The 17,687-nt window shown below is 33.9% G+C and overlaps 1 protein-coding gene across 1 annotated transcript in view; it reads left to right on the top strand.

The window, feature by feature from the left end:
* The first annotated feature begins 1,487 nt into the window (after positions 1-1,487).
* LOC106457185 (LIM homeobox transcription factor 1-beta-like) overlaps positions 1,488-17,687 on the top strand; it is a 94,418-nt gene continuing 78,218 nt past the window's right edge. Inside the window, exons 1-2 of the mRNA XM_022383029.1 lie at positions 1,488-1,565; positions 12,070-12,347. Of these exons, the coding sequence (XP_022238737.1) occupies positions 12,305-12,347 (43 nt within the window). The 5' untranslated portion in view covers positions 1,488-1,565; positions 12,070-12,304. The remainder of the gene's footprint in view (positions 1,566-12,069; positions 12,348-17,687) is intronic.

Raw genomic sequence — 17,687 nt, 5'->3', positions numbered from 1 at the left:
CCCACACTATAATTACTACTAGTAAGGGGTCACTGGTACCCTACACTATGACTATACTAGTACAGTGATTACTAGTATCCCACACTATAATTCTACTAGTAGAGGGGGTCACTGGTACCTCTACACTATGACTATACAAGTACAGTGACTACTAGTACTCCCACACTATAATTCTACTAGTAGAGGGGGTCACTGGTACCCCTACACATTGACTATACAAGTACAGTGAGTACTAGTACTCCCACACTATAATTCTACTAGTAAAGGGGGTCACTGGTACCCCTACACTATGACTATACAAGTACAGTGAGTACTAGTACTCCCACACTATAATTCTACTAGTAGAGGGGGTCACTGGTACCCCTACACTATGACTATACTAGTACAGTGATTACTAGTACCCCTATACTATGATTATACTAATAAGGTGACCACTAGTTCTCCCATGCTGTTACTATACTAGTACAGTGATCACTAGTTCTCCCACACTATAATTATAATAGTACAGTGGTTACTAGTACCCAACACTATGATTATATTAGTACAGTGGTCACTACTACCCCACACTATGACTATATTAGTACAGTGGTCACTACTACCCCGATACTATAACTATACTAGTACAGTAATTAGTAGTTCTCCCACACAATGTTATGCAGTTTTAAATTTGCCTTTCCGACAACGTTACTGAACATTAGTTATGCGTTATGAAGTGGTATTAATAGCAGCACAAAACAATGATTTCTGTTTTGTTGATAAGTCATTGTAAATTATATAATCGTATTCTTTAAGGAAGAGAATCTATTGACACACAAAGAATATATGTGATAAAAATAAAAGTAAAGAGGGGAAAAAAAACAATAATTATTATAATAATCACGGCACACTCGAGATGAACGTGTACCATAAAAATATTTCAAATGAGTTTAGTTCTTTGTTGAAACAAAAACTGTTTTCGGGAAATAAATAAATCAACACGATGAACTAAAAGACAAAAACAAAAGTTCTAATTTTCTCCCACACACTTTTTCATCATTGTTTTTTTAATAGTTTCTAAAGGGACTGAGTATAGCAATCAAAATCTTCATAACAATGAAAAAAAAAATTCATCTTTAGAATATCTTGTTAAGGTAAACGCCCTCTTCTTAATCAGCCCATATGTTTAACATGACTTAACGATTCAAGCTTCTCCTGACAGCATAGTTGTGTTTCGCGTTTCTCCTAGAAAATTGTTACTCTCGTACTGCGCTTGAAAAATAGTTTCATCGCTAAACTTCTACCTCGTGCTTTGCATCCTCTCGTTTTCCACCAATACTGTAATACGTAGTAAGGATGGAGGCTGGTAATTGACAGACATAACGCTAGAGATGGGCGGGAACAAGTAAGTTGTCCCGTGCTCGACGACACGCGCACTGGAAGAGGAGGTTGGGGATCACCAGAATTCAGTAAACTCAGAAGGAAGCATAACGTGCTTCCAAAAATTACTTAATGAACACATATCCCGAATTCATACTCGAGTGATCCTCTGTTCGTTGATTTTTTAACAGCCAATTCGGCATTTTAAGGTAAGATTATCTCTGTCTTTTTTTTACTATATATTTTTAGTAAATTTCTCTCATTACTATAGATATATGCAATATAATTTATCAAAATTATATTGTTTCGAAACATATGTTGTTGTGTTTTTAAATCTATAATCATGTTGTATAAGGCTGTTTTTGGAGTGCTATTGCTACTTTATAATCATATTGTATAAGGCTGTTTTTGGAGTGCTTTTGCAAATTTGTAATCACGTTGTATAAGGCTATATTTGAAAACAGCCTTAGACAAAGTGACTATAAAGTTGCAATAGCGCTCCGGAGCGCTGTTGCTACTTTATCATCATATTGTACGAGGTTGTTTTTGGATGTTAAATTTTAGTATAAGATGTAACGCAAGATTTGTGTTTGGATAGAAACGTTTTTATTTGCTACCGTGAACTGATATTAACAATTAGTTTAAAATTATATGACAGAATCGTGCACTTAAAAATATTGACCTAGTTTTCACGTGAACTGTATCTCAGTTTGGTGGCTTTAAATCTTGTAGCAAAACATAACTAACTCTTACACCCGAACAGCTTACATGTGAACAAATACTAAATGTACTATATATATAACATACAAGTCAGAGTACTGTGACGCTTACATGACACAAGTCATCGTACAACTCACAGACAACTCAGAGTATTGTACAACTTACACAAGACAAGTCAAGTTACTATACAACTCAAAGACAAATCAGAGTATTGTACAACTTACATGAGAGAAGTCAAATTACTGTACAACTCAAAGACAAGTCAAGTTACTGTACAACTCAAAGACAAGTCAAAGCACTTTACAGTTTGCAGATAAGTCGGATTATTGCAGAGCTTACACATAGTCGAGTCAAATAAAAAATTTACAGACAAGTCGAATTAATGTATAGCTTACTAACAGGTTGGATTACTGTACAGCTTACTAATAAGTTGGGTCACTGTACAGCTTACTAACAAGTTGGATCACTGTACAGCTTACTAACAAGTTGAATTACTGTACGGCGTACTAACAAGTTGGATTAGTGTACAGCCTACCAACAAGTTGAATTACTGTACGGCGTACTAACAAGTTGGGTTACTGTACAGCTTAATAACAAATTCGATTATTATAAAGCTTAATAACAAGTTGGATTACTGTACAGCTTAATAACAAGTTGGATTATTATAAAGCTTAATTACAAGTTGGATTACTGTACAGCTTAATAACAAGTTGGAGTACTGTACAGCCTACTAGCAAGTTGGATTATTATAAAGTTTACTAACAGGTTGGATCACTGTACAGCTTACTAACAAGTTGGATCACTGTACAGCTTACTAACAAGTTGGATTATTATAAAGCTTAATAACAAGTTGGATTACTGTACAGTCTACTAACAAGTTGGATTACTGTACAGCGTACTAACAAGATGGATTACTGTACAGCCTACTAACAAGTTAGATTACTGTGCAGCTTACTAACAAGTTGGATTATTATAAAGCTTACTAACAAGTTGGATTATTATAAAGCTTAATAACAAGTTGGATTCCTGTACAGCATAATAATTTCTTATCCAATTCGAACACCCGACTTTGCTTAGCTGGTAGTTACTCTAACCGTCTGACTTTTAACCCCAAATATCAGTTCTCACCTTAACAGTTTTAAATAATTTACGTTCCATATATACTACATTATACATCTAATAAGTGCAGAAGTTTTTAAAGTAAACACAATAAATTATAGTTAATTCAGATGTAGACCAGCTGACAAAGTGTACATTTATGAAAAGTATGTAAATGCGATATTCGTGATACTTGGAGAGGTTTTAAGGTAAAAACCGATATCAGATAGCATCTTGCTAGAAAGTAGACAGGTTAGCGAGCCGTGTATTTTTTATCAGAAAGATCAGTAACACTAAGGGAACTATTGTCCTATTAACTTTAAATAATTTTCTCTCATTCGTACATACGTTTATCAGAATTTATCTTTCAAAACACACGATTTTTTCTAAATATCAATGATCGCTGTTTTGGGAGAGCTATTGCAACTTTTTAATAATTTAGTATAAGGTTGTTTTTGGTGCGATATGGCAACTCTATAATAACTTAGTGTAAGTCTGTTTTGGAAGCGCTATTACAAATCTATAGTAACGTCGTATAAAGCTATTTTGGAAGCACTATTGCAACTCTATAGCAACGTCGTATCAAGCTGTTTAGGAAGCGCTATTGCAACTCTATAATCACGTTGTATAAGGCTGTTTTGAAAGCACTATTGCAACTCTATAATCACGTTGTATAAGGCTGTTTTAGAACGCTATTGCAACTCTATACACGTTGTATAAGGCTGTTTTGGGAACGCTATTGCAACTCTATAATAACGTCGTATAAGGCTGTTTTGGAAGCACTATTGCAACTCTATAATCACGTTGTATAAGGCTGTTTTGGGAACGCTATTGCAACTCTATAATCACGTTGTATAAGGCTGTTTTGGGAACGCTATTGCAACTCTATAATAACGTCGTATAAGGCTGTTTTGGGAGCGCTATTGCAACTCTATAATAACGTTGTATAAGGCTGTTTTCGAAGCGCTATTGCAACTCTATAATCACGTTGTATAAGGCTGTTTTAGAAGCGCTGTCACTACTTTATAATAACGTTGTATAAGACTGTTTTGAAAGCACTATTGCAACTTTATAACCACGTTGTATAACGCTGTTTTGGAAGCACTATTGCAACTCTATAGTAACGTCGTATAAGGCTGTTTTGGGAACGATATTTTATCTTTATAATCACGTTGTATAAGACTGTTTTGGATTGTTTGTAATTAAACACAAAGCTACACAATGGGCTATCTGTGCTCTGCCCACCATATCGAAACCCGGATTCTAGCGTTGTAAGTCCGCAGACATACCGCTGTGCCACTGGGGGACGGTTGTTTTGGAAGCACTATTGCAGCTTTATAATAATGTCGTATAAGGCTGTTTTTGGAACGATTCTTCAGCTTTAAAATAGCATTATATAAGGCTGTTTTGAGAACGATATTGCAACTTCATATTTTTCTATTATCCTTTCATAATACTCGTAATATTTGCAGTTATACAACTTTCTGCAAACTTTTTTACTCTATCAGAATCCGATCGGTAAGGTCTTGTTTTTTGGTTTTACTACATTTGTAGAAAAGAACACAGTAACTTCTCTCATCTGTTGTCCTCTTACATCACCCCATTTTTACACTTGTAATAAGTTAAAACTCAGTAAATTAGATGTCAGTAACGCTCAGAGAGAATGCATCGGAAGGATTTCATTTTTAGTAAGCACCTTTATATACAAGAGAAGAACGTTATTTTACAATATTGGTGGCTTTTAGCACGTATCATAAAGTCCATTATCCACCAGTTAGATCTGCTTTCTTCAGGATGGGACGTTGATTTTTATTTTTTTCTCACATCAGTTTCTTATTATTACGTACAAAAATTATGTCCGGATCCCTTCATTAATTCAAAAAAATTGAAATAAATTTGAGTACTTACATTTATAGTCACGAGTGTTATTTTATCCAGTACTAAAACCGATGTTATAAGATAAGGATTAAACTTCCCGTGCTTAATAATGAAGCTTAATGATTGAAATAGTGCCCAGATATAAATATCTAATTTTACAATCTGTTTTCATGAACTAGCACACGAAAGTCATCAATATTACGTATTCTTATATTTTAATTCAATTTTTATTCTAATTCATTGTAGCCACCGGTTATCACATCACTTGTATATGAAGCAATGACATAAATATTTTTATCTACTAGAAAACCGTTTGTTGTTAAATCCCAAAGCTGAGTAATGGGCTATCTGTGCTCTGCCCACCACAAAGATCAAGCCCCGAATTTTAGCATTATAAACCCTTAAATCTACCGCAGAGCCGCTGGGAGACTAATAGTTTATTTATTCATAGCTAATCAAAAAGCTACACAATGGGCTATCTATATTCTGCCTACCGCAAAGATCAAGCCCCGAATTTTAGCATTATAAACCCTTAAGTTTACCTCTGAACCATTGGGAGATTATTATAAGAACAGATTATTAACTTTATTCTTTTGAGATCGACCAAGTTTACATGAAAACACTACTCATATAAATGAGGTTATATCAAATTATTTCAGATACTTTTAAAACACGCCAATAATTCCGCTTTAGCATTTAGTAAAACATAAGTCGCATATAGGTATAACAGAACAAGCCCAAACTTGATTTTCACACTTGTATAATATGCATAATATAAGCGCATTTCTCAATTTGTTTCCTTTAGTAAAACCATTTTAAAGTACTGTAGATATAACAGAAAACAAAACTTTTAATACTTCACATATTCAAACGTATTTCAAACTTACTTTTTCACATGATAAAAACTTTCAAAAAGTTACTACAACTTTAATAAAATCAGACTACAACTTTTTCACACATCAAGATCATATACACAAAACAAAACCGATGCGTTTTCATAAATTAACTCCCGAATTACCGATATGGACCCCATCGGCATTTTTAACGCATTATTCTAAACTATTTATGTATTAACTTGCTTTTGGGTCCATGATTTTATTAGTTGAAGGATACCTAACAATATATAAGTTTTACACAAAAAAATGAGTGACTTCAAACAAGTTTTTCTCGGTTCTTGAAATGGAGTGTTTTAGTAATCGAAAACACAAAATTTGCCAATATCATGCAGTATATAGACACCTATCGGTAGTGAACGGTTACAAAAACCAAGTCGGAAAGTTGAGCGTTAAAAATTATAATTCACGAAAATATTCACTCCCCACACGTTAAAAGTAATTAAAACTTTTGGAAAACCAGACTACAACTTCTATTTTCCAAACCTTACATATTCACACATTGAAGTACATTACGAACTGAGCGCGGCCCAGCGGTTAGCATACCGGCCTACAGAGCCGAGATATCGTTGGTTTGTATTAACTAAAAAAGTCGAGGTGTTGTTTGGTTTTGTATGAAGGTGAGACACTTTGAAACCGTTATGACTCAAAGGAAAGTATTATATGAGCTATAGAGCGAAATTCCGTTGTTTGTGTCCTTTTACCGTAAACAAACAATCAAATCCAAACATGAACTCCATAATTTCAAGCCATGGTGCGTTATAAGAATGACGATCAAATCCCACTACTTGGTGAGACAAGTGTAGCCCATGAGTTGGCGGTGGGTGGTGTTGACTAGCTGTTTTCACCCAATGTTATAATTTCAAAATTAAGGACGCCCAGCGCAGGTAATACTCGTGCTTTGTGCGAAATCCAACAAACAACCAAATAAAATACATTTCAGATAGAAAACAAAACCTGCAAACTTTCACGAGTTGAATGACATTCAGTCATATAACAAACAAAACCAAGCCTTTAAATATTCATGTATCAAAAGTTATTGTAGTTGCATATAATCTTAAAAAACTTTAATTTTTTACGCATTAATTGTTATTAATACTCATATAAAACAAAACGAACAATTCATTTATTTTCTATATCAAAAGTTAAATATTTTTACATTTCAAATAAGACCATAAGTTTATTTTTCTTTGAGTCATAACAGTTTTAAAGTGTCTCAGTTTCATATAAATCTAAGCAAAACACACCTCGACTTTTTCAGTTAATACAAGTTATGTATGAAACTTGCCTAAACCTCTCTTTTGTTTAATATAAATATTATATCCAATCCGTGTGAATCCGGACCGGCATGGCCAGGTGGTTAGAGCGCTCTACTCGCAATCTGCGGGTTCGAATCCCCGTCGCACCAAACATGCTAGTCCTTTTAGCCGTGGGGGCGTTATAATGTGACGGTCAATCCCACTATTCGTTGGTAAAAGAGTAGCCCAAGAGTCGGCGGTGGGTGGTGATGACTAGCTGCCTTCCCTCTAGTCTTACACTGCTAAATTGGGGACGGCTAGCGCAGATAGCCCTCGTGTAACTTTGCGCGAAATTCAAAAACAAACAAACTGTATGAATCAAAAATACATCTGATGTTATGTATGAAATTAACTTACCCCTGGACTTTTCCAGTTAATACACGTTCTCTTAGTTATATATCAGCTAAGCATATATCGGGATTTTTCAGCGTTTAAAAGTTATCTCAGCCAGATGGGAAACAAACATACATCCGGACTTTTTCAATGTTAAAATTTTAGCTTTCGTTAGATGTGAAACCTACATCTATATTTTGTAATTTTAAAACATAACGGAGTTTGATATGTAACATAACGTAGTTTGATACGTAACACACTCACATACGAGTTGTTTTCATTGTTGAAGATTTCTTGGTTAGATTTGAATAAAAAAAAACGCACACCTCGACTTTTTCAGTATTAAAAGTTATAGTCAGAAGAGAAAAAACACAAACTAGAAATGATTAAGTTACTACCTAGTTTCGATATGAAAATAAACCAACCTTCGACTTCTAGTTTCTTTAAATTATCCTAGTTGCATAATTAATAAGAACTTCTGAGTGAAAAGAAAGAACAATATAATATTAAGTGAAGTTCGAAAATACTACCATCTTGTTCTGGTACACGAAGAGCATGGCCATTTTGTTTTCACTGATTAGTTGGCTAAACTACGGCAGCATGGGAAAAACTATAGTTTTATTTGGTATTTTTAAAAGTTTGTTATCTATACACGAAAATAAACCTCAAATCTTTATTAGTAAAGTTTCTATTAAAGATGTATTATATAACGTGCTGTATTCACACTTAGCAGCTAATAGAAATTGTCTTCAATATAACGTAATTCCTCACACTCCCATAGTTACATATGTTTACATACGCAGAGATACCACATCCCTAACCTATAAACTCTTTATAGTGTGTCATATTACATACATTTAAACATACCAGGGGTTAAGGGTTACATATCAAATACCTATATAAATATAATAGTACTGTCTGGTGTTTGTCTATGTAACTACTTCGCAGGGTGTGGATGGATCTTCAATATATTTAGCAAGGAGGTTCATTGGGTTAATGGGGTGATACATATAATTTTTCACTTTTGCAGTTTTTATGGGCATTTTGCGTTTTTTACCACTACCTCACTTCCTGTGGATGGTTCTTCACCAAATTTAGCAAGGAGGTTCATTGGGTCCACGGGGAGGTATATAAAAATTTTCAGTTTCGCATTTTGTGTTTTGCAGTTTTATGGGCGTTTATAAGGGAAGCAACTTTTCATGTCCTAGGACTATTGCTAGTTAGTTAAGCAATAAAACTGGAACGAGTTAGGTTTTAACATCACTTTCATAACTTTTCAGTGCCCTATTTTAATTGCAAACCTCTTTACTCGTTCCTCCAAAACTTCTACCTCATCTCAAGCATTAATAAGATAGAGTAAAACACCCATATGAAAGTTTCATTTTAAGCGTTAAACTTTCTAATAAAAGGATTAGAATTTAAGTTGCTTGTCTAACATTAAATGTCATAATCAAACGACCGTCTTCTCATTTTATTGTCATTCATTAGATTCTCAAAAATACTTTGCCTTGTATCTAAACACTATTGAAAGGCAGCAGTTTGTAACTACACACTAATAAAAGGCAGCAGTTTGTAACTACACACTAATAAAAGGCAGCAGTTTGTACCTAAAACTACTGAAAGGCAGCAGTTTGTAACTACACACTAATAAAAGGCAGCAGTTTGTACCTAAAACTACTGAAAGGCAGCAGTTTGTAACTACACACTACTAAAAAGGCAGCAGTTTGTAACTAAACACTACTGAAAGGCAGCAGTTTGTAACTACACACTACTACAAAGGCAGCAGTTTGTAGCTACACACTACTAAAAAGGCAGCAGTTTGTATCTAAACACTACTAAACGGCAGTAGTTTGTAACTAAACACTACTAAATAGCAGAAGTTTTTATCTAAACACAACTGAAAGTCAGAGTTTGCATCTACACACTACTAAGAGGCAGAAGTTTGTATTTATAAACATGTAAAAGACGAACTTGGTAACGGTCTTTCGTATGTATCTTGGTTATATACTTAACTACTACCATTCTGTAAACCTCAAATATTGTACACGAACGTAGTAACAGTCCTTCCTATGTATTCCAGTTATACACTTAACTACTACCTATTCTGTAATCCTCAAATATTGTACACGAACCTAGTAACGGTCTTTCGTATGTATCTTGGTTATATACCTAACTTCTACCTATTCTGTAATCCACACTTATTATACATGAATCTAGTAACGATCTTTAGTATGTGTCCTGGTTATACTCTTAACTACTACCTATTCTGTAATCCACACTTATTATACATGAATCTAGTAACGGTCTTTAGTATGTGTCCTGGTTATACTCTTAACTACTACCTATTCTGTAATCCTCAAATATTGTACACGAACCTAGTAACGATCTTTAGTATGTATCTTGGTTATACACCTAACTTCTACCTATTCTGTAATCCACACTTATTATACATGAATCTAGTAACGGTCTTTAGTATGTATCCTGGTTATACTCTTAACTACTACCTATTCTGTAATCCTCAAATGTTGTACACGAATCTAGTAATGATCTTCAGTATGTCCTGGTTATACATTTAACTACTACCTATTCTGTAATCCACACTTATTATACATGAATCTAGTAACGGTCTTTAGTATGTGTCCTGGTTATACTCTTAGCTACTACCTATTCTGTAATCCTCGAATGTTGTAGACGAACCTAGTAACAGTCCTTCCTATGTATTCCAGTTATACACTTAACTACTATCTGTTTTGTAACCCTCACATATTGTATATGAACCTAGTAACGGTCTTTCGTATGTATCTCGATTATACACTTAACTACTACCTATTCTGTAATCCTCAAATATTGTACACGAACCTAGTAACGGTCTTTCGTATGTATCTTGGTTATATACCTAACTACTACCTATTCTGTAATCCACACTTATTATACATGAATCTAGTAACGGTCTTTAGTATGTGTCCTGGTTATACTCTTAACTACTACCTATTTTGTAATCCTCAAATATTGTACACGAACCTAGTAACGATCTTTAATATGTATCTTGGTTATACACCTAACTTCTACCTATTCTGTAATCCACACTTATTATACATGAATCTAGTAACGGTCTTTAGTATGTATCTTGGTTATATACCTAACTACTACCTATTATGTAATCCACACTTATTATACATGAATCTAGTAACGGTCTTTAGTATGTGTCCTGATTATACTCTTAACTACTACCTATTCTGTAATCCTAAAATGTTGTACACGAACCTAGTAACGATCTTCAGTATGTCCTGGTTATACATTTAACTACTACCTATTCTGTAATCCACACTTATTATACATGAATCTAGTAACGGTCTTTAGTATGTGTGCTGGTTATACTCTTAACTACTACCTATTCTGTAATCCTAAAATGTCGTACACGAACCTAGTAACGATCTTCAGTATGTCCTGGTTATACATTTAACTTCTACCTATTCTGTAATCCACACTTATTATACTTGAATCTAGTAACGGTCTTTAGTATGTATCTTGGTTATATACCTAACTACTACCTATTATGTAATCCACACTTATTATACATGAATCTAGTAACGGTCTTTAGTATGTGTCCTGGTTATACTCTTAACTACTACCTATTCTGTAATCCTCAAATGTTGTACACGAACCTAGTAACGATCTTTAGTATGTATCTTGGTTATATACCTAACTACTACCTATTCTGTAATCCACACTTATTATACATGAATCTAGTAACGGTCTTTAGTATGTATCTTGGTTATATACCTAACTACTACCTATTCTGTAATCCACACTTATTATACATGATTCTAGTAACGGTCTTTAGTATGTATCTTGGTTATATACCTAACTACTACCTATTCTGTAATCCACACTTATTATACATGAATCTAGTAACGGTCTTTAGTATGTATCTTGGTTATATACCTAACTACTACCTATTCTGTAATCCACACTTATTATACATGAATCTAGTAACGGTCTTTAGTATGTGTCCTGGTTATACATTTAACTACTACCTGTTCTTTATTTCTCATATATTGTGGATAAACCTAGTAATGGTCTGTAGTATGTATACTGTTCTGGTAATCTCGCATCTTGTAGATAAACCTAGTAAGTGTATATAGTACGTATCTTTGGTATGTAATTAGCTACTATCATTTTTTGTTTCTCATATACTGTAGATTAATCGAAAAATATTAAAATGAGTTAAAACCTCGTTTGAGTTCAACAATGCTCACATAACTAAAAATAAGAAAGTATGTGAAATCACTTTAAGAAATGTTTGTTGTTAATGATCTTTAACCAGTTCCTAGCATTTCAACTTCAACCTTTTTATTTAGCTTTGCTTGTCTTTCTTTACAAATATTGCAAATGACTTTCTCTCTCTCTCCTAAGCTGGGATATGTACGCCTTCAATATTTAAATGTTCACTGGTAACTTTAGAATAAGAACACTTTGTTTCTATATTTCAGGAAGAGCGTAACAGTGTTACTTTACTGCATGTGCACCGACTGCAACTTTCGTTGCCGTGGACGTTGTCACTTGACCGGACCGAGCGGCAGCAGAAGGTCTCAAGTTCCGTCCGGGATAGAAACGGGTTTTGTGTGTGAGTTACTGTGGAAAGTCAGCTTTGTGTATAGGCACTGTTCGTCGGGCGTCGTATGAGCTAATGAGAAGATAGCACGTCTCGGACTAGAATAAAATAACATGGAACCTAGTGATAAAAGAGAAGGTTATCTTAAGGCTACTGGTAAGTTCAATTTAATAGCTTTTATACTCCTCCGAGTGATGATGTCACTCTAATACAACATACACAGAGCACTAAGTGCAGACATTTCGTGGGATTTGTAAGTTGCCACATTTTCAAATACTTTAATAGAATAGTAGTAAGGCTTATACAGTTAATGGTTACTTTATGTTATTAGATAGAACTTTCTGCAGTGGTTCATATATTACGGGAGATTTTATCAAATAACATGTACATTGTACTCTGGATATATGTTACACGTGTTGCATCATCATCATCTAGAACAATACAACACTCGTATATTGTACTTTAAATATACGTTACACGTGTTGCATCATCATCTAGAACAATACAACATCTACACTGTGCTTTTTACTCTAGGTATGTGTGGAATAAGCGATACATCATCATCAAGAACAATCCAACCCTTAAACTGTACTCGTTGCTCTGGGTATGTATGGCACACGTGGTACATCATCGTCTAGAAAAACACAACCCTTTTAATGTACTTATCACTCTCGCTGTGTTGCACACATGATACATCATCATCTAGAACAATCCAACCCTTAAACTGTACTCGTTGCTCTGGGTATGTATGGCACACGTGGTACATCATCGTCTAGAAAAACACAACACTTTTAATGTACTTGTCACTCTCGGTGTGTGGCACACATAATACATCATCATCTAGAACAATCCAATGCTTATATTATTATTTGTATTCTCTATTTAAGTAACGTGCGGTGTAATTACCTAGAGTAATAGAAAATGCATACTGTTCTTCTTACTCTGACTTTATGCGCTACACGTAATGTATCAGTAACTATAATAGCCTAACACTTATTGTACACTGTCTATGTTAGTTCAGATGTAGTGAGCATGTCGTAGCCTTGTAATAAACAAACCAGGCTGCAAACGCAAGGTTTAAGGTATGAGCCACCCGATGTTGCTGTAAACGCGTTATGAAAGTGACAGACACTACTGCTGTTCAGTGAAGAGTAGTCGTGTAGACAGAGGGTGCTCCTTACTGGTTGTCTCCATTTGATCAGCAGTTCCAAATCAAGGATGGATATGTCTGAACCTTGGGTCTTTAACATGTGCGTTTAGCCTATGTGTCGCATAAGGTGTCATTCAAGTTGAAAATACTACAGTCGTGACACATACATCTTATTAAATTACTGTAACTTAACGCTGGTAATACTTTGTATAAAGTTTGAGATATATTTATAAGTTCTTATTTATAAGAAAATCTGAAAATGTCAGATGCATACGTATTAGCAAAGAAACAAAAGTTTCTTTAAATCTGGGCTTGCTAAGAGTTTCTAAAAAGTTCTCAATATTTTTTCGTAGTTGTTACTCACAAGTCCAGGGGTAAGTTTACGGACTTATAACGCAAAAATCTGGGGTTGGATTCCCCCGGTTGACAGATCGTAGAAAGCTTACTGTAAAGCTTTGCACTGAAACAAATAGTAAACAATAACTTTCCGAGTTATCTCAAAATTATTTCATACTTTTGATGCTTTTTCAACAGATCAGTGTATAATATTGCTTTATTAATACCTTACACATGCGAATTTTAAGATTTGAGTAACTTTTTTTTTTGTGTATGAGTATACCACAACTTCAGTGAATTACGTCAGACTGCACAAGAATTAAACCGAAGCAAAAAGAAGCCGAATCCAAAAGCTTATTGTAAGTTGCTGCCTATTATTTGAAAGATATTGCATGGAAAAACATTCACATAAAAAGAAGCATAAGGTAGGTGTCGAACAACTTCTGAACTTGTCGAGTTACTGTTATCGGAGTACTTGAGCAGCCACGGCTATTGGCTCTTTTTAGGGCGAAGCTTGTCGTAGTTCCATTCTCTATAGTAAATATTAAAAGCAAGAGTCTGTTGTTCATTCTAGCGATTCAAAAGATTTTTATATATTTTTATTATTCTATTTAACGGGTACATAGAGCAGAGAGGAACACGTAGGGAACGTTTGTCTGTGTTACAGCGAAGACTTCTGCCCGAGATCTGTCGTCCGTGGTCCCATGGGTACGTACAATAAGCCGTCCAAAAACCACTGCTGTTGAAGGACCCACTCCTCTCTAACACGTGCACGGGGCACGTTTATTCCCCCTATGTTATTTACGACAAGTATGTCCCACATTCTTTTTACAAATTTCATCGCTTACTCTTGTGTTGGAACTCGCCAGTTGAATATTTATCATTAGATAGAACTCAAATGTACCATTTCTGCATTACATGTTGTATTTGTAGAGTATAAGAATGGAAACTACGTTACCGACTATCGGATGGTCTTCACTTTCTGTATTATGTGGAGTATTTGTAAAGTATTATCAACATATCAAATACTTAGATAAAATAGAGATGTACCCTTTCTGTATTATGTGGGGGTATGTGGAGAGTATCACCAACATATCAGTTACTTATTAGATGGTACCGAAATGTATCCTTTCTGTATTACGTAGATATTTGTAAAGTACCACCAACATATCAGTTACTTATTAGATGGTACCGAAATGTATCCTTTCTGTATTACAATATTTTATTTAAAACAATGAGAAACTTAACAAAATGAGTGAGTTGAATTATTTACTCTCATCTAAAAAATTACATAATTTCAAAATTGCTTCTAAGTAAATATCTGTAATAAAGTGACGTCAGCTGTCGTTTTAGTGCTTTTTTCCACTAGTCAGTCTTTATACAATGATATGTTGTTATCACACGATAAAATAAAGTGAGCGACTTGCAGGTGGCTTAGTTCACAGCAGCATAAAAGCTTAAAACCCTGCATTGTAGGTTTAAATTACTAAACACGGAAATGTGTGTTGTTGTTGTTTTGTAAAATGTTAGCCAGATTCTATCTAAGAAGTTACTTTTGTGTTGATAATACTTTACGAATACTCCACGTAATACAGAAGGGAACTATCTCTCGGTACCATATAATAAGTACCTGATATGTTGATAATACTTTACACATATCTACGTAATACAGAAAGGATACATTTCGGTACCATCTAATAAGTAACTGATATGTTGGTGGTACTTTACAAATACAACATGTAATATATATATATATATATATATGTATCACTTTTGACTGTTTACTTATAATACTGACGTTTTATAAGTCTAACAGTTTATATTATATATATATTGTAAAGTAACTCAAAGTTTTGACTGTTTGCTTATAATTCTCTGTTTTACTACATCGGTCAGTATACTTACATCTTTAATACACTTATTAAATGACTCTTTTATTGAGTCATTCTTACTGAGTCTTCATAAAAAGAAACCAATCAATATTAGTATAAAATTCTGAATCCACTCAAACAGTTGTAAGAAAAGTAACTGTAAAAAGGTGTCATATAAAATTACGATTCTAAGGTATACAACTTCCGAAACCAATCCATGCTAGAGAAACCTTGTGATAATGTATACATACATCTTACTGTAAAGATGACCCACTAAGTGTGTCTGTGTGTGTTAGCGTCCATCACCAACGCTGGCTGGCTTGATTATCATAATTTTCGTACGGAACTGGAAACTGTTCGATGGTGTAATTGGGCTATTTTTCAAAAAGACAGCAACTGCTGTTGTAGAAAACTACAAATGTAGAGGACGACGTTTCAGGACGAAGATCTTTCGTCTTCAGGCGAAAGACTTTCGAAACGTCGTCCTCTACATTTGTAAGTTTCTACAACAGCAGTTGCTGTCCATTTTAAATTTAGATTCATTATGAATACTCTGCCTAAACAACCTATCAAAGATGGGTTATTTTATTTTAGGATTTTGGCCCGAGAATGGGGATAACAAACATACTGAAATAGAGCACATTTCCACTTTTTTACAGACTTTGGCTTTGATTTTAAAAACACTAGTACTTAACCAGTTAATTGAGTCAATTATTACCTTCCACAAAGCAAAGTATGCAATTAGCATCTAATGAGGTCATTAGGGATTTAATAATAAAAGAAAGAAAGGAAGGGGAACATTATCTAACATTGCCCTTTATACAATTTTTTGTTTCCTTAGCGAGTGTCTCAGCTAATATAAATAACCAGTCTAAATCATGCTAAAAACCCTTTTGGCTATAGGTAGATAAAAAAATAATAAATCACTGAGAGGGAAATTTAAAACTAAAGCTGTCAATCACGACAAAATTCAAAATCATATTTATCAAAAGAAATTAAATAAATTCAGTATCACGCCAATAACATTGTTAGAAGTTGTTAGAATATAAATTCTAGTGTAATGGTTTTAAAGTATAGAATTTTAAAACTTTTTTATAATAACTGCTTTAACTTCTTAAAAAAGATTTCCTTCAGAAATGATCTGACTACCTATATTTCTAATATGCGATCCTCAAGAGGACGCTAGTGTCTCAAAGACACCTAAATATTATAAATAATAGCCTTAAAATTAATTTCATTATTTGTGAATTATTTAGTACACCGGGCCCAGAAAGGCCAACTTCAATTATTTGAGTTTGACTCGTCTCGTCTGGCTTATACTTAAATAATGTTGTTAAGAAGAGGACGGGCGTTCATTTAGTACTGAACTGTTTAGATAAGGATTTATGGATCTTGTCATTGTCTACGAGTGGAGAGTGGGAATTTTACAAATGTAAAATGAAGAGTTGTATTTAACAACGAAATAATTTCTACTATGATGTTACTTTTAACATTTTTTAAAATTGTTTCTAGGGTTAACTAGCATACTCTCAGTAGTAGTAGATGTTGGAACGTTGTGGGTTAAAGTACCAATACCTAACCCTTATTTCATCTCCCGTGCCTACTGTCTCGTTGTTCATCTGCGTTTTTTGGATTATGTCTGATAGATGGAATAACCCCAACGCTTTTGGGAGCTATTACCACAGGCATTTTGCTTCAAACATTATGCCTTTTGTACTTTGCTGACAAATGATGTGACTGTCGCGATAATGGATTTGTTTGATTTTGATGAATTTTGTTGTTGGTAACAGTTCTAGCTTTGAGTTTCACTATAGATGTTCAGTTTTTGTTGAATATATATTTTCTTCATTGTTATATAGTGCTGAATATATGTTCCTCATTGTTATATAGTGCTGAATATATTTTCATCATTGTTATATAGTGCTGAATATATTTTCCTCATTGTTATATAGTGCTGAATATATTTTCCTCATTGTTATATAGTGCTGAATATATTTTCCTCATTGTTATATAGTGCTGAATATATTTTCCTCATTGTTATATAGTGCTGAATATATTTTCCTCATTGTTATATAGTGCTGAATATATTTTCCTCATTGTTATATAGTGCTGAATATATTTTCCTCATTGTTATATAGT

The sequence above is a fragment of the Limulus polyphemus genome, unplaced genomic scaffold (assembly GCF_000517525.1).
Source record: "Limulus polyphemus unplaced genomic scaffold, Limulus_polyphemus-2.1.2 Scaffold301, whole genome shotgun sequence".
Lineage (NCBI taxonomy): Eukaryota > Metazoa > Arthropoda > Merostomata > Xiphosura > Limulidae > Limulus > Limulus polyphemus.
The sequence above is the reverse complement of the archived record's forward strand: the minus strand, read 5'-3'. Positions and strand labels throughout refer to the sequence as shown.